Below are 21738 nucleotides of genomic sequence, written 5' to 3'. Positions count from 1 at the left end.
TGAAATTCCTCTTTAGCTCTTAACACCTCAGAGAGATCTTAGGAGGTCCTCTCTTGAGGGAAAATTTCAGGATAGAGGACAGGAGAGAAATAACACAAGGGCCCTTGGGGGAAAAAGATGGTAGATGGGAAACATACTTTGCAACTCTTACAACTGTTTTCAGTGGTCAGCCCTGCTAGGCGTTATGGCAGGAAAAAGCCAGCTTTGTTCCCTGTCTGCTCCTCAGCTCAGTCCCCTCACCACTGTGTATTAGAGTCCCTGAGAACTCCAAGGCACAGACGACTTAGGGTTCCTTAGACTGTGCAAGGCTTCCTGGCTTGCCCTGAAAGGGAAAGCCCTTATGCTCATCTCAAGAATTTATTAAGGATGAGGGCTTAAAGTTCCAGAGCCTTGCCCTGGCAAAAATGAAGGAGGTAGTTCTTTTCAAGGCTCAAGGATGCTATTCATCTTTTATGTGCGGTTTGGCCCATGCACAATATGCCAGATAATTCACAGAAATGGTTCAAATGGAGATCCCTTTTGGAGTAGGGAGTGGGAGGGGAAATAAACATGATCTCTGTCCCAGAGTACAATACTGGAATGCTATGGCAGTAAGTCTTCATTGGTGGGTTAAGCAGGATCACCAACAGACCATGCAACCCTGGGGCAGAGGATGTGGGGACAGAGAGAAAGAAGGGAGTTAAACTGGAGCTAGAAGTTGTCATGAAGGACAAACATTAGCAATAGCCTCTGTCCCAGCCAACCAAACCATCTCTCTGCTCCTTCTGATATCCTAGTATGGCCTCAGAGAAGGCATAGTGTTAATCCAGTCTGACTGTAATCTTGAGGAAGCCAAGGGAAGGGCCCGGTGAAAAATAATAGGAACAATACCTTACATCTGAGGAGTGCTTCACACTTTTCCAGAAGGCTATTACTTAAAGAATTTCATTCACATTTTGTAAGTACTATATTAGATATCCTGGTCAGGAATAATTATGTGCATTTAACATTCCGAGTGGGAAACTGACATACAGGGAATCTAACTAGTCCAGTGACCTGTGGCAGGGCCAGAGCTAGAACCCAAAACAGTGGGATCTTCTGATTGCTGATCCATAGGTTTGTTACTTTCTCAGCTTGATAAAATGCCCTTGTTTCTGCTCTTCACTATTCGGTCTCCAATAACCCCTTGGAGACAAGGGGTTATCAGCTAAAATTCAGTTGCTCTAGCCCCACAAAGCAGGTCCACAGTTCAACCCCAACAGAGTGTCTTTTGAAAATGCCGAGGCCCTCTTTTGAGCCCCATAATCACCATGAGGCTAAGCTCAGAATGTAAACAGCAGAGGGACTAGAGTCCCCACTCAATCACCTACCATCTCTTTATGGTTGGGGTAGTATGTCTGCTCAATGAGTGGGAACTTTTCTCCTCCCAATGTCTTGTAGATGGCGACCAGCTGGGCAAACTGCAAAAGAGAAGCAAATGTTTCAGCTTATCTAGACAACTGGAACAGACAAACATCAATCTATATAACAAACATTTATTGAGTATTTGCTCTGTTGGGGGCTTTGTGCAAAACACTCTGAGGATATAAAAGAGGTGCACAACTCTTATTTTTAGGGAACATATGCATTAGTTGGGGAAGGGAGAGAGAATGAAGTAACATTCATTACTGAATGAATTTTATAATTATACAATTTTAATGATATTCAGTCCTCATACCAAATCGATGAACTAGGTATTTTATCCTCTTCATTTTACATATGAGGCTCAGAGAAAGTAGAAAAGTTGCCTAAAGTCACAGAGCTGCAAAGAGATGAAGCTGGGATTGAAATTTGGGTCTCTAACTCTAAACACTCTAGAGATGGCAAGTGATAAAGCTGGATACGTAACACGGGGCCAAGTCTTAAAAGTTCAAATGCTAGGAAAGGAATGGTAGCTTTTTTCTGCAGGCAGTATGGAGTCATAAGAATTTAAGCAGCAGGTTATGAATAAAGCTGCTCTTTAGGAAGACTTTGATGCTCATGGTATGCAGGATAGACAGACCCAGTCTCTCCAGGACTTCCTATCCATCTAAGAACTTAACTCACTGGACCCTTTACCTATGAGAAACCAGAATAACTCTATGAAGAAAAGGTGAGATACACATACTTACAATGTGAGGGTTTAAAAGCCTTTGGCAAACATCCAGCACCTCCTGGAGCACCTTGCTCCCACAGTTTATAAGGAAGAAACTGAAGCCCAGTGAGGTCACTTGCCCAAAGTCACATAATACTTAAGCTGGATTCATAACCAAGGTTCCTTTATTCCTAATATATAATTCTTCCTACTCTTTCACGTAGCTACCTTTTAGACTCTGCAAAGACCATGCTCTTCCCACAGGAAACACACGGGACTTTTCTGCTCCATCCATTCATACACCCTACCCACACACCTATCCCCAGTGCACTGGCAGTAGGGGTAATCCAGCATCTTCCCTCTAGTGCTACTAGGTTAGTTTATACTCTAAGCCACTGATACCTGGAACTGCTAGAAGGAAAAGTTGCCAGATCAAACGTGCCTTCCATTTATCAGAGAAAGAAAAGCTAGAACATCTTCCAAAAGCTCAGGTCCTATTCTGTATAAGGGATGTTGGTGTATGAGCTAGTGAGGATGGTGGGGAGTGGGGAGAGGGGAATGAGGGGAGGAGTAAAATCTCAGAACAGGGTTTTTAGAAAACTGGAGTCTTCTGGTTCTTGTTCTGCCTTGAACTTGCTGGGTGCCCTTGAACAAATGATTTCTCCTTTCCAGGCCTCATTTTCTTCATATATAAAATGAAAGGAATGAATTTGATCAGTTCTTCAAACTTTTTACCATAAAGGAATATCATTTTATTATATTTCCTCCCAAACTCCATCATCAAACTGCAGTTTAAGTGATCATATGTTGTGGTCCTTTTGTTGGCAAAGACAGAATTTTCCTATTATTTTTGAAATGCTGGAAAATGTTGGAATTTCTGGGTCATTCCCCTTTGTGACACGGCTAGTGACTCTGGATCTTGAAGTCCTCCAGGACTGAAACTATCAGTCAGGAACTCTCAGGCCCCCAAGATTTTATTATTGAAAGACACTTTACAGAGTCTCTGGACCAGACATCTCATTTTACACATGAAGAGACTGAGGCTAGAGAAGCAAAGGAAAGCATAGGCCCCCAGATGATACCTGGAGTTGGGACAGCACCCAGGTAGGTCTCTTCCTGCCCACTGCATTCTCCACTGTATACCCTGCTGTCCTTGCCATTCTTTGGTTTGTCAACTTGCTTTGACTGTCAAGACCAGCCCCTCAGACTTTTCCTGCCTTCTCTGATTCTCTCCATCACCCCATCTGACCTTTAAGTCCTGTCTACCCACCTTGGCCAGGCTGGACTCCTGCTCTGCTTCTGGATACCTTCCTGAGCTCCCAACGCTCTCCAGCATCGCCAGCAAACTGATGCCAGCTCTGCCTAACAACCTCTGTCCTGCTGCAGCCCACGCATTGGCATGGCACCAAGGCATGTGGGGTTTTATCTTTCCAGCATGTGGGAGAGTTACACAGACACCACAGCGATGCCAGGAAGGCCCACGGCGGAATCCCAGAGTCCTGGGACAGCAAGACTAAAATGGCAGCCAGTTCCCAGGCACTAGTTAGATCCCTGGGAGCTCACCCCACCCTCCTCCACTTTATCTCTGGCAGTCCCTGTCTGCTCAAGGTACTGGGTTTGGCATCTAACCCCTGCCTCCTTGGAAACTTAGATGAAGTCACAAGCACACAGTTACCAATTAAACAAATGTAATATCTGATAAGGGTTATTTCCTCTATGCATAGACAATGGATTTAGGTGCTGGGGGTGATGTTGGCAATGAATAGGAAGATAATGTTCATTTTACCACTTCTTCAGAGAATTGGGAAAGATTTTTTGGAAGAAATGAGATTTCAAGATAAGTCTGAATTTAGTAAGTTATCCTTAGCACTTCTGGAAATAAATGTTTTAATTCAACTCTCGTGCTTCTGTCTCTAAAAAACTTAGATAGAGTGATAGGATTTTTAGATAAAATTGCAGCAATATGGGATGGTGGCATTCTGGCTTCTTCTGGAATGCTACCTTCATTGATAGGGCTACTTCTGTTTCCAAAATCCCACTGTGCCTGCCTTGACCAAGCAGGTCTCTTGACCATAGCAGATATGGTCAGAGACATGGTGATACAAGGTAGAGCCTTGACAATCCAACTGAAGCCTCACACTGAAAGCAGCCTGAGTTCCCAACGCAATAAAGAAATATAGAAAATATGAACCAAAGTCATCATTTCAGAGAGACCTTCCCTTCACAGTCACCAAATTTGTTCACTCCCATTAACAGGCAGAGAACAATATATAAAATGCCATTAGTGTGGCAGCTGCCTAATGAAAATGAAGGGAGAACTTGGTGTCTGGCCAGGGAGCCTTGCAGTTCTCATGTGATGCCAAAGGCAATGTGCTGGGATTATGAATGGGTGAGAATGTGAACCCTCACCAGATCCCAGATCCCAGGAGGGGCAAAGCCCTAGGCACAGGCTCCCTGATCCTCCCACCCTGGCCTCTGGCATAGTTTTGGAACATAAAGCAGTGGACTAGTTTCTTTAAGGGATCCCAAATACTAGGGGACAGTAACAACCAGGCTGACAAACTGGTGACAGTCACTGCTATTATTCCTACTTTACAGACAAAGAAAACAGGCACAGAGAGGTTTAGTTAGAAGAAAAAAACTAATAATAGCAGAATCACCCTGTGTGGCTAGGAGGGAGCCAAATTCTAACAGGTATTGGAAAGGTAGGGAAGGAAAGGATTAGGGCTTATTTGCAGTAGGGAAGGTTGTGTGACTGAGGAGAAAAGGGAGGTCCCCAGAGAAGAAACTTGAAGGCCTCAAATATGATATTCTGTGATTAGCAACATATTCAAATCATATAATTCTTTTAGCCTGCTTCTGAAAAACTCTGGGATTCTTAGGTATCTCAGTCCAAAGAGAAAGGCTGAATGACTGGTGACCAGGAACCCAACCTGCCCTCCTCAACCACAGCAACTCTCAGATCTTCTGACTCCTCATTCATCGGTCTTTCTCTTACATTGTCAGGTCTCCTGGGTTTGTAAGAGAACAGGAAATATTGTGAATTCAGGTGTGAGGAAGAGATCAAGAGCAGAGGTGATGGCTCCACCTAGTTAAAAAACACCCCCTCCAACTCCCTGGTGGTGGAGAGGCTTGTGGTGGTCGGAGAACTTCACAGTGTGTGCAGCTTGCACCCTTGGAAAGTCAGTGTGTGATAGCTGAAATGATTTTTGAAAAACAAGAGGAAGAGGATGTGATTAGGGGCAGGTGTTTCCTTCTAAGAGGGCAGGCTGGAGCAGCAGTTATAGGAGCTGGGTCCCCACAGCCTCAGGCCTTTCTAATAGCCCTTCAGAGCCAAGAAACAGGTATTTTTATTGTTGCATCTTATGGCTGAGGGCACAGCCTACCGACTCGTAAAGATTTCTTTATAGAAGCTTTGTGTGGCTTTGTTGTGAGACCAAAGGTCCACTCTGCAGCAAAGGCAGCCCAGCCCATGATGATAATGTTTTATTGTGAGAGCCTACCCTACCCCTTGTCCCATTTGAAGCTCCTCCCATATCCTCACAGCTTTGCCTAATGCGCCTTGATTATCAGTGGTCCCCCCTGGGGGACTGGGAGCTACAGGATCTGGGGAGAAGGGGATCTCACTCACCACCCATGGCTTGTCACAGAAGTTGTAAATGGATTCCAGTGAGTTGATGCTGGGGAGGCCTGCATACTGCATGCCAATAATCAGGTGGCGGAAGTCCTCATTCTCTGCCATGCCAAATGCATGCTGCCGGATAAGCACAAAGTCCGGCCGGAAGGACCTGGTAAAAAATGTAGAGGCAAGTTTCCCATCAACCAGCATCTCAGGTCACACATCATCTCGTCTCCTATTTCCAAAGCCCTAGATAGAAAAGGGATATTCAGGGCCACCTGGTGTAAGCCCCTCATTTTATTATTATTATTCTTTCATGGACTAGGAAGTGAGGTAATTATGGTACTTCTCAGAGGAAATTTAAGGAACAGATGTATGAAGTTCCCTTATTCCTTTGGATTAAGCATTGTCTTTTTCTAAGGTACAAATTCCTCAGGAGGGAAGAAGTACTTTCAGACCCATACACCTTAAATGAACAAGAATATGGGGAAATGTGAGAACAGAAGTTCCTTGTGGCTTCAGAGTTCGTGCTCCAAGAGGATCCCAGAAGACTCTAAGGACAACATATGTGGCTGACTTCACAACCCTGCCACGGAGATCCCTGATCTCAGTGCCCTCTTCCAACTGCTTAAAGCTGATCAGGCCCCCAGGAGAGTAAGGGTTCAGGCTGACTGAGAACAGATGCCAAGCTTCCCGATGTTATCCTTCCAAAGCGTATGCTAGGGAGGGGTGCAAATATTTCTCGAAGAACTGAGGTTGAGCAATGGCTACAGGAAGCACTGGGAGTACAGAATGTTCCCATGCATGGGAAGGCTTCCTGTGTTTCCCCTCTAGCCAGCAAAGCTCCTTGCCTCAGCTGCTCCATCTTCATGCCCTGACTCCAGAGGAACCCCATCTTTCCAGAGAGTCAGTTCTGTGGCAGCATCCACCCTCAAGGCTCTAGAGCTTGCCAGTTTCATACCGTATGCAGTGACCTACCTGGTTCTCTGCCCAGGCCACCCATCCAACCCCGATCTGCAGCTCCAGTACCACCTGGCCTCAAAGACCAGTCTTTTTAATGTGGGGTTGGAAGAAGCCCTCCTCAGTCACGCAAGGGACTTAGCATCAAGTCAGTATGGCATGTGCTAGAGCTGTTCTGACTTCCTTGTGCCCAAGTTCTGGGAAACTGGCTCCAGCCTATATGCCTGAGATCAAAACTTACATATCAGTTATAGGAACTGAGGTGCAGACTTCCTACACAGGCCAGCTCTCAAGTTCCTACACTCGTACCTGGAAGGGCCTGCCTTATTCTTGCCAGATCCCTCCTGACACCCACTATGGACTTTTCTGTCACCACCTGCTTCTGTGCATGCATCCCTATGACTCATTCTACCTGCAGCTGGAGGAGCCCATCGTTTTCTTGAGCTCACTCCCTACCTGAACGGACATCTCTTTTACTGTCCTCCTCAGTCTCCAGGATGGAGGAGTTTACATTTCCCTGTTGTTAAGTTCCCGACACCTGAGTTTTGCCTTCCTTGTCACTGAGCCAGTTCCTGTTGGACACTGGAGACCTCAGTGTCAGGATGCTGCAGATGGAGGTAGGGAAGAGGATAAAGTGAAGATTCTTCCTGGAGCAAGATTCTGAAGTCTAAAAACCTGATGCCATGCTGGACCCCTTGGAAGAATGACACTGTGGGAACCATTTTTCCCAATCTGGAATTCTCATTACCTCCCCTAACAGAATTGTTGTATTAGATTTGATCACATATATAAGTGATATGATCCAACACACCACCTGGCATGTGAGTGTCCTGTTAACTGCAAATTTTCTTCCATCCACAATGTCCCTTCCAACCTAGACTTTCCTATCAGACTTATGAATTCCCAGGACTAAGGAATATAGAAAGAATACAGGGATGGGGGTTGAAAGAATACAGGGCTAGGGGTTAAGAGAATAGAGAAACACAAGGTTCTGCCAGCAACTCACTGAGTAAATTGAAGAAAATCAATGCAAAATAGAAGGCTGAACTAGATCAGAGGTTTTCAAACCTTTTTTTAAGCGAAGGAATCCTATTTTCCAGGGAAAATATAAAAGCACAAAATCACACTGGTGGAAGGGGTGCTGGGGTCTAGAACTCCCCTAATAAATAGGACTCTAGTTACGTCTAAATGAGTCCTGAGTCCTTTCTCTACCAATGGACTAAGAGCTCTGCCTTAGTTTTCTCCGCCTTCCTCTACTACTTGTCCATAGCACACATCATTAACTTCTGTACAATATACACAGCACTGCCTTCTCAATCCAACACTTGACTTTGAAACCACCTCTGCAAACCAGAGACAATAACTCCGAAGACTGTGACAGTGACCCTGAAGACAGAAAGGAGCTTACCGGACAACCTTTGTGCCATTCCGGAGCACCTGCATATCCACAGCATATGTCCCATCTGCATGGGCCACCAGGTTGAGCTCTGAAAATTCCGCCTGGAAAATAACAGTAGGGGATTAAGAGGGTACATTACATGTTACATGTTTTTTTTTTTAACTATAGTTAAAATTATAAAAAAAATAAAAATAAAAATAAATAAAAATAAAAATAAATAAATAAAAATAACGGTAGGGAAATAGATCACAGTCCTTTGCCAAGTTCTCCCCAGAGCAGCAGCAGCTTTTCCCCTAAACATTTATTCAGTTTTCAAATATTTTCACAAACTGATCTCATCCAGCTCTCATAGCAACTCTGTGAGGCAAGAAGGACAGAGAGAATTCTCCCTATTTACCAAAGAAGCAGTTAAGTGACTTTTCTGGAAAATAAAACTTAGTGTTGGCAGAGACTGGAGCAAAGCTCAGGTGTTCTGACTCCCCTGTGCTGACTTTCTACAGAGCAGGAACACAAACTGAGGCAACACGCCCTCTGTCAGTTTCAACATAAAAACACCAGGTTTTAGTTTAGGCAACCGGGTTTTACTTCTGTTCTGCCCCCATTTAGCTCCATAAGACTTTAAGCAAGTCACTTCACCTCTCGGGGTGGGAGGAGGGGAGGATTTCTTTCATCTATAAAATGGGAATAATTTGTAATCAACCCTGCCTATCTAACAAGTTGTTTTAAGAACTGAATGCAACAATGCATAGGAGAGTACTCTGTAAATCACAGCACTCTGTGTAAGGAATGACAAGTAACTTCTATTATTACATAGAAAATACATGCATTGTTTCAACTGGACACCCCTTCTCCACCCAAATGGACTTAATTATCTCTATTACAATGCAAAGGGTAGAGGAAGATTAAAAAAAAGGAGGGGGGTGATTTCAGGACTTTACTACATTACAAGCAAGGTGTTCTTTTGAAATTCTCTCTGCAGTGTAGCCTCACACCCAGAATAGGCACCACTGGAGGCTGCACAACTGAATGCCAGATATGTGCCAACCCAGGAAAATCATGCAACCAACAATACGGAGGTATGGCCGGTGTCCCAGGAAGACATTCCCCTAAGGTTTTCCTCAGCCTGAGAACTGTGTACTGCAAGAAGTCCCTAAGAGCCACACTCCTCGCTTCTTTACAGACACCAGCACCATGAAAGAAAGTCAGGAAGTTGAAATGCAGCCTTCATAACCATATCTCATAGGCAGAAAATCCCCAGGGAGAGGGGTGAGGGAAGGAGATGGAGAGCCTAGAATCCAGTGACAGACACTGAACTCTACTCTGAAGAACTAGATGGTTCACTGTGGGATGTCAAGAAAGAATAATGATGATGCAGATGTAACGCTGGGCTTCAGGGTGATTACCTGTTCCACTTTGATATCATAATCTCCAAGGACTTTTTTGCCCCGGAAGCACTTGGCCCTGGAAAAAGGGGGAAAAAAAAACAACCCACACAAATTAGTATCATAGAAGTGTTTGAGATCAGGAATTCACGATCATAAAGAAGAGGACCATAGTAGAGAGAACCCCAGAATGAGAGGGTTGGACCCTATAACTCAGCTACTGGATCATCGTGAGACAGCCTCAAGCAAACAAACCACTTCCTCTCCTTTATGCTCAGCTTGCCTACACATAAAATAATCCAAAGCACTTTTTCACTCCTAGATTTTGCAATTTTTATGATAACATCCTTGGTCTTTGGGCTACAAAAGAAGTCTAGAAGTAGGGATTCCCCTAATGTTATTCCTCGTAAAGAGCAGGTCAGTCTTACAGATATACTTTGCTTATCTTCCTCTATCCCACAAGTCACTCTGATTTTCTACTTGGGCTCTGCCCTTGGAGTTTTTAAAGAAACTGTTATCATTTTACCCCTTCATACCCATACTTCCAAAAAGGATTTGAGGCAATTAATAATTTAAAAGGCAAATATAACCAACAAAATAAGGATTAAAGGACAATGAATGACAGAGTTAATTATACCAGAAAATAAATTTTAAAAGGGAAGAGGCTGAGGAATGCTGCTATAATTGAACACAAAACCTATCTTGTATTTCTGAATTTCAGTCAAGAAAATTAGTCAGGCTGAGTTATATAGTAATTATTATCTTCCTATCTTGTCATGGATCTAGAGGAACGTCATATTAATGCATCAGTGTCTTCAGAGGCCCTCATAAGTGGACTGTGTTTATGTTTATATTTCTATCCATTCCTACTTTGCTCTTAACTCCCCATCCTCACCCCCATAAGATTTTCTTATCTGTCCATTTAGGCTACTTCTCCATATGGGAAAAGGGCCTTTCCACACTATACCTGTTAGCTGGGTTGGTCCCACTTTCCCAGTGCTTGAAATTTCAAATTAGCATATTTCACTGGTGGGTTTCTAGAAGTCCCTCTCCAAAATAAAGGGATAAATTAACATTTATTGGACATCATATTCCAGGAATTGTATGTATGTTGCTTTCAAGAAGATCTCTCTTAATCCTCATAACAACTTATGAGATGAGGAAACCAAGACTCAGAGGATGAAAATGGCATATTCAAGGTCACATGGCAAGTTAGTGACAGAGCCAGTCAGTATTCACACCCACGTGTGGGTTCAGTGCCCTTGGGACTGTATAGTACTGTCTCCCTCTGCTGATTCATTCTCTCCATCTTCACTCCCACCATTACAAAAACTGACTCGTCATTTGTGCTACATTGCATGTTTTTCCCTATTTTCCTTCTTCCGCTCAAAAGGACTTGATGTTGTGAGCACTATTTCCACTACAAATACTTCCTACCCTGGTTCCTGTGAACTACCCGGGATGAGGCCAAGATATTTCCTTTCCTCTCTGGATTCTGGAACAGTCCGTTCTAGGAAGTTATCATTTGTCCTAAGTCCCTGGCCACCCTTAAATTGCTCCCCAGAGGTACTCAGCCATCCTGGAGCTGGATCACTGAAGCCTATCCCCCCAACCTTTGTTCCAATACCTTAGTGAGCTTCATCAGCTTGCTTACAGAACCCTGTTCAACATCCATAGGTCTGTAAGCCCCTCCAGCAAGGGGCCTGTACCCTATCCTGTCTCCTTGGCTACAGTTCCATCTTATTTATGAATTTAAATGATAGTCTATAGTGGCACTATCACTGCTCTGTAGATTTTTGACTCTGGAGATCTTTTCCATGACTATAAAAAGGAGAAATGGAGTAAATGACCCTAGAGGTTCCTTTCTTGTGTTGATGAGGTGTGTCTACCTTGTTATCAGCAATGCTTTTCTGATGCTTCCTTCTATCTTCCTGTCTCAAAATAGCTCTTGTTCTGTGAGGTAAGTCTCAGATCCATTAACAATAACCTCTCATTCAGTATGATACCTTGCACTTTCAAAGCACATTCCTTGCCTTATTTGTCCCTTACAACTTGGTGAGGCAGCCAGGGCAGATAGTGCTGTCCATCTGACTGATGGGGAAATTGAAACCCAGAGCAGTTAAATAATATGCCCAAACCACAGAAAAGTTCATAGGGGTTAAGCCTAGAACTAAGAGTTTACATCTAGGTGCTTACGTGTCACCAAGTATTTTAATTCACTTGCACTTGCTTATTTTGTGAGTTTTAAACACTGATACTGAAGTATATTTATAGATTCTGGCTGGGTTTATCTGCCACTTCCTGCACCTGCCCAGTGACCAAGTCAGCTAACGATACTGTTTTCATGCCTTCTCCCCAGCCCCACCTCTCCAATGATCTTAATGCTTTTTCCTTAAGGTAATTTGTCCTGTTGAAAATCTTGGTCTGTGTTTCCTGGCTCTGGGTCACTGACCTCTCTTGGCTGAGCCAATCTTATAAAAAAGAAGCTGAGATAGCAAGTGGATGGGGCAGAGACGTTTTCTGGAGAATGAGCACATTCTCCCAGCTCTGGCCCTTGGAAATTTTGGTTCCAGATATTTTTATGAAGAATCTTGCTTGTAACTTACAAGCAAGTGACAGAAGTGACAGAAGTACCTGCTGATATTAAGAGAGCACTGTTAGGAGTCAGCGTGTTAGAATCCAGAGAAGCTGTGAATCACAATGCTCTGAAATCCTAGCCTTAACCTTTCCTGGCTCTGTGACCTTAGGCAAGTGGCTTAAATTAAACAACAACAAAAAAGGTATGTCATGTGGTGAAATCAACCAAAATCTACCTTCAAAAGCACATGAAAGAATAAGATAAAAAATAAGTTTCTCCTTTCCCATTCCTTTTTCATCACACATAATCCTCATTACCAGTTGCAAGCATATCCTTCCAGTGTGGGGAAAATGTGTGTATGTTATTTGCATACATATATGCTTCATACATACATATAGTATCATGCTACATAAACTCTTCTTTTTTGGATCTTGATTTTTATTGCACTTGATAAAACATCTTAGTGATATGCTTTCAGCACATACTGATGGACCTCTTTCTAATAGTTGCAAGAAATTCTATTTGAAAGTCATACAGTAATATCACCAATATATATTGGTGAGTGTTTAGATTTTCAGTTTGGGGTTATTTTTGACATTATAAACAGTGCTATAATGGCTAACATTTAAGAATATATCCATAGAGGGGCACCTGGGTGGCTCAGCTGGTTAAGCATTTGCCTCTTGATTTTGGCTCAGGTCATGGTCTCATGGGTTCCTGAGATTGAGCTCTGCCTCAGGCTCTGTGCTGACAGTGCAGAGCCTGCTTGGAATTCTTTCTCTCCCCTTCCCTTGCTCTGTCTCAAAATAAATAAGTAAACATTAAAAAAAAAGAGAGAATCTATCCATAGGATAAAGAACTTATTTTTCCTAGCTGTACTGAGGTAGAATTGACAAATAAAATTGTATACATTTAGTGTATATCATGATTTAATATACCCATACTTTGTGAATTGGGATTACCACATTACATGTCTATCACCTCACACAGTTACCATTTTGTGTGTGTGGTGAGGACACTTAAGATTTAATCTCTTAGAAAATTTCAAGTACACTATACAATTTTATTAACTATAGTCACCATGTTGTACATTAGAAGGGTAAACAATTTATTGCAGAACTGCTGGTGCAAGGAACATACAGAGTTATAGTTTTTACTGACATTGTCACACTGTCCTCCCCACCCTCCCCTGATGCCCCAAGAAAAATACACCACTCTCCTCAGTGTTTGAAAGTTTGGGAAAGTTACTTCACCTCCCTTAGTTCCCTTCCTCCCTCCCTAACCTCATAGCCTCTTGCATAAACAGGGCACAGAGAAGGACTTTCTGACTGGCAATCTTGTCAAATCAACCCAAATTCACCTCCTTGTTCTCAACCCTAAACAGAACCCAAGATGTACATCCTTGAAGCACAGACTAAAAATATCTATGGTGCCTGTGTTGTCAATTTCCCCCTATTGTACATTTTCTTAACAAGCCTAGCAGCTGAGGATCTATGTGAGTTTAATGGCTTGCAGCTTCCTTGATGGGCCAGGCAATGAACCATCTTCCCTTATTGCTAAAATGAGTAGAGCCTTCTAGATTTAACTCTTCTTACTCAAGGCAATGAACACATTCACCAATCTCACCAATTCCTATTCAACTAGGGCTTATGAGGCTGAGGAACACAATTTCAAAACACTTCTCTGCTAAGGCCGCCTCAAAACTTGTTGGCCCAACCTATGCAAGCCCAACTTAAATTCTCCCTGTTTTATGCATGGGATAATGGAGAAAGGTCTCGAAATAGAATGGAGAAAGGTCTAGAAATAGAAGCCAGTTTTGTTGGGTTCAGGCCTAGTTCTACCACTTTTCAGGAGTCTGACTTGACAATAGTTGCCTCTCTGAGCCTTAGTTTCCTCATATATAAAACAGGGCTGATAATAATTGTAATTCTCATAGCAAGCATACACTATGTGCTAGCCACTATTCTAAGTATTTTATTTTATATATTTTACCTCATTTATTAATACCTTACTCACAGGTCATTGTGAAGACTTAATAAAGCCAGATGAGAATAACGGACATGAAAGTGTTTTGGAAACTCTGAAATGCTATGTAAATACAAACTACTGTTAGCAAAATGCAACAAATATTTATGTACCAGGTATTACTGCTGTTTTATTATTACCACAGCCAACATGGCCTCTTCCTCCTCTGAACTTTCATCCCATTTATTGTCTGCTTATGATATTTGGCTCACAGCATCATCATCTGATACCACCTTTCAAACTCAGTTGTCTAATAATCTGGGATATCCCTCTCCCACCCTGAGCCTTAGACAACTGGATTATGTAATAATGCTTGGTGCAAGGACCACCCACAAGTGAGCCCTGGATTTTCCAGAACATTTTGGCATTTTAATAATGATTATGTGCTGTTGTCTGCTTATATGCTCTGAGCTAAGGCCTGTACAAACATAATCATTGTGTCCATAAATTTCCAACTCCTTCACTGAGCTATGTACTTACCTAGGTTCATAATCAGGGCTTGCTTATTAACTGGAGTTAATGTTATGTTAATATTAGGAGTGATGGTTTTGGCCAGACAAATGGAGAAAACCAGAAGGGGCCACCTTCAGGATTGACTGAACAGAGCCTGTCACTGCAGGCCCAAGTTCCTCCTTTCTTCCTGCATTGTGTATCTGAGGGCACGTGCGCGTCTATTCTTTCTTCCCCACATGAAAATCTGTTCTCAATCTCCAACCACACTGGAACTAAAGGGCCTAAAAACAGCCTTAAGTGTAAATCTTCCCTAGGTACCTGAGGTTTATATAGGGATCAAAACCCCAATCTAGAATATGAAAGCACTAACAAGCATTCTTAGAGCTCTGGAACCAGTCTAGCACTTAGTAAATACCTGGCACTGGTGTGGACACTTATCTTTAACAAGGTGCTTAGTTTCTGGCACTCACTGTCTCACTGGCCTTGTTCTTTCAGCCAAGCATCTCTAGGCATGAAGAAGTTAGAAAGTAAACTGGAAATATTAGAGGATTCCTATTTCCCACCCTACACTCAAAGGGTAAAATTAGGCCTGCTAGTCTTGCAGAGGGTTTATGAGGTCCTGCCGCCACCCACTGGCAAGATGTGTACTGCCACCAACCCCACTAGCCCAGGAATATCCCTCCAGGTGCTCATTTGCTGCCTTGACAAACCATGCCTGAAAATTCACTTTCTTCTAGAAAGTGTGTGTCCATATACCCCAAGCTACATATCTGGCTTTTTGCAATCTCTAGAAAGAAAGTCTACAATTTGTCAATAAATTCAACAACAATTTACTGAGTACCCAATAGTAGGTGCTGGAACTGTAAAAATGCATCAGCAGTTGCCAAGTAGAGAAAGCACAGTCTAGAAAAGGAGAATGATGGCCATTACCAATACAGGCAATTACTAAGTTCCTTTTCAACTCTTAAGATTTATAACCAGTATTCACATTCCCACCTTTCAATCTTTCTTTAAAAAAATACTTGAAGTGCACAACTAAAACAACAGAAGTTTCATATAACTCAGAAACATGTAGTGAAAAGCAAGTTCCCTCTACCTTTACGAAGCTTACAGATTAGTGGAGAACAGAAGCATAAATAAAAGGTATAAATATAAATTTAGGGTATAAGCTATAGCAGGAGTATAAACAAGGCATGTTAGGAACTCAAAGGAGGGAATTCTCTTTGCCTGGAGAAGTCTAGGAGGGCTCTAGAAAGGGAATCTTAAAGTCTTAAAGAATGAGTAGGAATTTGCCACATAAGAAGAAGGAAGCAGAATTGAATGGCTGAGTATAAAGGCACAGAAGCTACGTAAGCACAGAACACTGTGGTGGACCCCCTGACTGCAGGGAAGGACACTGTAAGCTGAGCAGTGAGAGCTGCAGGTATAGAGAAAGGGAAGCATCTAACCGGCAAAGGGTTCAGATGTCAGGCTGAATAGTTGGGACTTAATGGCTAGTTTACAAAAGTTTTTAAAACTTTTTATTGTGAAAAAACTACCCTCATCAGTTATCAATATTTTGCCCATCATTTTCAACTATCACCCTCACTGTTGAGACTATTGTTTGAGTGTTTTAAAACAAATCCAAAATTTCATACCATTTCTTCTATAACACTTTAAATACTATCTCTGGCGATGATGCATTTTTTATTGTAGCAAAATATACATAACAAAATTTGCCATTTAAACATTTTTAAGTCTAAAATTCAGTGGTGTTAAATACATTCACAACGTGCAGTCATCATCACTATTTCCAAAAATTTTCGCCATTCCAAATAGAAACTGGAGCCATGAAACAATAACTGCCCATATCCCATCCCCATCTCATCCCTGATAATCTACTTTCTGTCTATGAGTTTGGCTATCCTGGGTAATGACTTTTTAACACTTAATTTAGTATTAATAATTAATAATTTTTAACATCTTTACTGTTAAAATAAATTTTAACATCTTTAAAACTTTCCCAATTGTCTCCAAAAATACTGTCAAAGAGGGGTGCCTGGGTGGCCCAGTCGGTTAAGCATCCAACTTCAACTCAGGTCATGATCTTGTAGTTAGTGAGTTCAAGCCCCGCATTGTGCTCTGTGCTGACAGCTCAGAGCCAGGAGCCTACTTCAGATTCTGTGTCTCCCTCTCTCTGCCCCTCTCCTGCTTGTGCTCTGTTTCTTTCTCTCCCTCAAAAATAAATAAACATTAGAAAAATTTAAAAATACTGTCAAAGATGTTAAGCAAGGAGGTGACATGATCAGTTGTGCCTAAGATCTGAGAAACCACTTATCTGGAATGTGGGAGAGACTGGAGGGAACAAACCAGGGCTTGAGATCATCTGGGAAGCTGGTGCAGTAAGTAGATTTCAGGACTTGCTATCTTACCAGTACACAACCAAACCGATAGCTACTGCACAGCATTCATCTGGCAACTCAATTGATAACTTAATTGATTAGGCCTAGAAACCTAGCACCTGCCTGGAAAATGACAGTTATTTAAGAAGATATTTAAGAAGATATTAGCTAAGAGGATTTAATGAAATGATAGAAAGTGGTATATGATTCCTACTAAAGATGTTCTGGAACAGAGACATAAATCAGACCTAAAATAGTCAGGGTCTTAATATTGGTAAAGGGTTCTTAACTCAAATTTGGACTTGTTTTCTAATTCACAAACCATAAAACCCCATATGTGGAGAAATGTCTGTTACAGATAATTGGTTTAGGAATGAGAAGCAAACAACAGGAATGAGTGAACACTTTTCCGGATAAAAAGTTCTGTGGCTAGTCCTTGATGTTATTAATTCAGTGATTAAATTGTTCTATCAAATGCTCTGCAACAAGGCACTTCTTACATAGAAAGCAAGTTGCATGGTGTCTTAGTTAACATTCATATAAATGATCTGGAAGAGAGTACAAGGGGAAATTGCCAAGTTGCAGATGGCATTCAGCTCTTCCAGGGATTAAAATGCCAAGCTGATTAGGGATAAACTGAAAGAAGATGTGGACGTGGGCAGAAAAGTGGCAGAGGAGTTTTAATGTGACTAAGTGTAAGAAAACACATTCAGGGGAAATGATCTTATCACAGGATCATGAGTGTTCAACTACAATCCAGTAAAGGAACCTGAAATGACAGGGGAGGAAAAAAAAAGACATCAGTCCTGTACAATGTCACAGACAAAACACAAAAAGAACAAGAGTGAAAGATTTTAAAATGTTGGGTATCATCAGAAAGTTTACTGGAAACCCAATACAAAGAGTTTCTTACAGGGGCTCCTGGGTGGCTCAGTCAGTTGAGCATCGGACTTCGGCTCAGGCTATGATCTCACAGTCCATGAGTTTGAGCCCCATGTCAGGCTCTGTGCTGATAGCTCGGACCCTGGAGCCTGCTTCGGATTCCGCGTCTCTCTCTCTGCCCCTCCCCTGCTCATGCTCTGTCTGTTTCTGTCTCTCTCTCTTTCAAAAATGAATAAACATTTAAAAAGTTTTTTTTAAAGTAATAAAGAGTTTCTTACACTCTGACCTCATCTTGTACAAACTATAGGATGTCCATATTTTTGACTCAGCATATTAGGTCCACTTGTCTAAAAACAAATAACATAATGAAAGTAGAAATGGCTCAGGGAAAAAAGAACAAAATGTAAAGGCTCTGATGTTAGGAAAGACTTCAATAAAATCTTCAGTCTGTAAAGGTAAAGATCCAAAGAGGACAGAAGTAATATGAAGGAGGGAAAGAGAACACTGAATGACTACATACGTCATTCATCCCAGATAACCAATTAATCTCATGATACTTCATGCCTTACAGGAATGTCATCGCAATGTTACAGGTTTTATAGGAAAATGAGGCTCAGATAAATTAAGTGACTTGGTTAAAGGTAGTAGTTAGTAGGTGGCAGAGCTGGTAAAATTAAATTTCAGGACCTCTGATGATCAAATTTAGAGACTGTTTAGTTTCTCAGATGGGGACTGTGCTCTATTCATTTTTGTATTCCCAATACCTGTCCTACTATTTGGCACATTTGCTCATTGTGAAAGAGTCCTGGGCTTGTCGGTCTCTGAAGATACCTACAGAGTCCATGTCTCTGGAATTTATATATTCGCTTAAGTTGTCTGTGGGACAACTTCAATAGCCTTAGATGGCAGATGAGACCCCTTAAGAAAAACAGCAAAAACTCAAAGCTCTGAAAATGACTAATTTCTAAGTAAACACCCCAGTTTGACTTCAGTTAGGAACACTAAATCACTTTTTCTGAGCAGATTTTCTGAAGATCTCTATTTTGGGGAATAATTAAATGATGCAGTATAACAAGATAAGATTATCGAATACAGAAGAAAAAAAAGAATCCTGTAATTCAGAACACATGATGGGAAGATTAGATGCATTTGTCTATAATTATAGTGGAGCTACAGAACAGAATGCTTTGGAGTCATGGGACAAATTCTCTTTCCATGACTGGCTTATAAAATTAAATCAGGCTGATTTGATTTTGGAGCAAAATGGGTCAGTTATGAAGTTTGCTTTAGAGAAACATCAAGCAAATATAATTTTCAAAAGATACAGATTTATTTTATGCTAGATAAACATGGTTCCTAGCCCTGGCAAAGCCCTAGGTTTAACTCCAGTGGAGGGTCACAAATCATACCCACCATTACCATCAAAGCTGCACGTTTCCATCCATTTATAGCAGTCAAGATATAAAGGAACATTCTGTATAATCTGGCCCCATCCTTCTATTTCAAATTTATCTCCTACCATTTCCCTCCTGCAAGACAGCTGCAGAGTTGTTGTGTGAATTAGAAAAAAAGCACCCTTTACTCCAGGTGGACACATTCCTGTACCCAGGTACCCTGGACTGGCAAAAAGAAGGTGGGGCTGAGTTTCATCCCTCACTAGTCTCCACACTCAAATGCACTTGTATGGTGAAAAACCTGCACCAGCATATGTAGGAGCCCTGTCCTACCACCATTCAGACACTGAATGGTACTATTACATCAATCTACCACGCAGATGCTGTTTCCCAGCTACCTCTCATCAAACTACTGCCTCTGTGCTTTGGTCTGCTTAGAAACCACCTCTTTCGCACAATAGCCAAGATGTGGAAACAACCTAAATGTCTAGTGATGGGCAAATGGATAAAGAAAGTGTGATGTATATGTATAATGGAATATTATTCAGCCTTTAAAAAGGTAGCTCTGTCATTTGCAATGACATGGATGAACCTGGAGGACATTATGCCAAGTAAAATAAGCCAGGTACAGATAAATACTGCATAAGCCACTTACATGTAGAATATAAAATAGTCAAACTTAGAAGCAGAGAGTAGAATGGTGGTTGTCAGGGGCTGGGGAGGCAGCAATTAGATGTTGGTCAAAGATTCCAAAGTTTCAGTTAGGCAAGATGAATGAGTTTTGAGGATCTAAAGTACATCAGGTAACAATTCTGTATTGTATTCTTGAAATTTTCTGAGAGTTCTCACCACAAAATTTACTATGTTCTTAACACATACACACACCACAAAAGGTAATCTCAAAGGATTTTTATGCATCTATTGAGATCTTATTGTTTTTCTTATTATATTTGCTGCTGTGGTGAATTACATTGATTGATATCGAAATGTTATATGAATTTTGAGTCCCTGGGATGAACCCCATTGGGTCATCATGCATAATCCTTTGTTTTCTTTTTAAAAAATGTTCATTTATTTTTGAGAGAGAGAGCACAAGTACAAGTAGGGGAGGGGCAGAGAGAGAGGGAGCCAAAGATCTGAAGCCGGCTCTGCGCTGACAGCAGAGAGCCCGATGTGGGGCTCGAACTCTCAAACCTTAAGATCATGACCTGAGCTGCAGCTGGACGTTAACCATCCAGGTTAATTGAGCCATCCAGGTGCCCCAAAGCATGATCCTTTTTATATATCATGGGATCATCTAAAATGCTAAAGTGCTATCACTAAAATGTTATTTAGGAATTGTTGAATCTATATTTATTGGGGATTTTGGTTTGTGAGTTTTCTTTTTTTGTGGTGTTTTTGTCTTGTTTGATGTCAGAGTAATAATGCTGGCTTCACAGAATGAGCTGGGAGTAAGAATGTTTGTGGAACTTGTATTCTCTACCATAAATGTTTAAGAGAATTCACCTGTGAAGCAATCATAGACTTTGTACTTTTCTTCCAGCTTTTGGATCCAGGAACAAGTCTTACCTTATTATACAATGTTCTTTTTGATACCTAATCAGATTCTATTAATAACATGTTACAAAGAATGACTGCATCTAAATTTGTAGGTGGAATGGGATATAAGTCCTTTTCTCTTTGCTCTTATCCAAATTATTGTTAAGGCTATTGTAGCCTCAACAAAATTGGATGGAGAGTCTTATATTTTCTTTTCTGGTACAAATTTTATGAATTATCTTTGCATGTATCCTAAAACTTATTAAAGACCATTTGAAAATTAATGTTAAAAAAAAGGAAGGAAATCACCTCTTCTCATTCTTCAAGGTCCAAAACAAGTTCCTCCTCCTTTATGAAACCTTTCCTGTCCTTCCCTCTGATAGTGGTTTTCCTTTCCTTTGAAAGTTTAGTCTGAAACCCATTCCCTTGTCACTTTAGAGAGACACAGTTTAGTATAACCCACTGATTTTTCATTTATGTGTGCCTCTTCCTACTGTATCAGAGCCTTCTGAGGGTGCAGACTGTCTTATATTTCCTTCCTACTGCCTCACACACACACCCTCACACTCACCACTGCCTTAAATAAAGCAAAACGGGGAGAGTTAATTTTATGTTGCAACTTGACAAGGCCACAGGGGTCCAGATATTTGCCTAATCATTATTCTGGTGAGGGTGTTTCTGGATGACATTAACATTTGAGTTAGAACTGAGTAAAGCAGATTGCCCTCCCCAATGTAAGTGCACCTCATCCAATCTATTGAAGGCCTGAAGAGAACAAAAAGATGGAGTAAGGAAGAATTCACTCTCTCTCTGACTGTCTTTGAGCTAGGTCTCAGTCTTCGCCTGCCTTTGGACTCAGACTGAAATTTACAACAACTTTCCCGGTGCTTAGGTCTTCAGACTTGGAACTATTCCATCAGCTCTCCTGGGTCTCCAGTTTGCCCACAGATCTTGGAACTTCTCAGTCTCCATAACTGTGTGAGCCAATTCTTTACAATAAATCTCCTTCTCTTTCCCTATCTATCTATCTATCT

General features: G+C 41.6%; 1 protein-coding gene across 2 annotated transcripts in view; it reads right to left on the bottom strand.

Annotated features, from left to right (window-relative positions):
* Positions 1 to 21738, bottom strand: part of SYN2 (synapsin II) — a 197562-nt gene that overhangs the window by 41631 nt on the left and 134193 nt on the right. For both annotated transcript variants that reach the window (XM_047850454.1, XM_047850456.1), the window contains exons 2-5: positions 9474 to 9531; positions 8080 to 8171; positions 5724 to 5880; positions 1350 to 1439 (exon numbers count right to left, since the gene is read on the bottom strand). In XM_047850454.1, the coding sequence (XP_047706410.1) occupies positions 1350 to 1439; positions 5724 to 5880; positions 8080 to 8171; positions 9474 to 9531 (397 nt within the window). The remainder of the gene's footprint in view (positions 1 to 1349; positions 1440 to 5723; positions 5881 to 8079; positions 8172 to 9473; positions 9532 to 21738) is intronic.

Source organism: Prionailurus viverrinus, chromosome A2, assembly GCF_022837055.1.
Source record: "Prionailurus viverrinus isolate Anna chromosome A2, UM_Priviv_1.0, whole genome shotgun sequence".
Lineage (NCBI taxonomy): Eukaryota > Metazoa > Chordata > Mammalia > Carnivora > Felidae > Prionailurus > Prionailurus viverrinus.
Note: the sequence above shows the minus strand (reverse complement) of the source record. Positions and strands in the feature narration are given on the sequence as shown.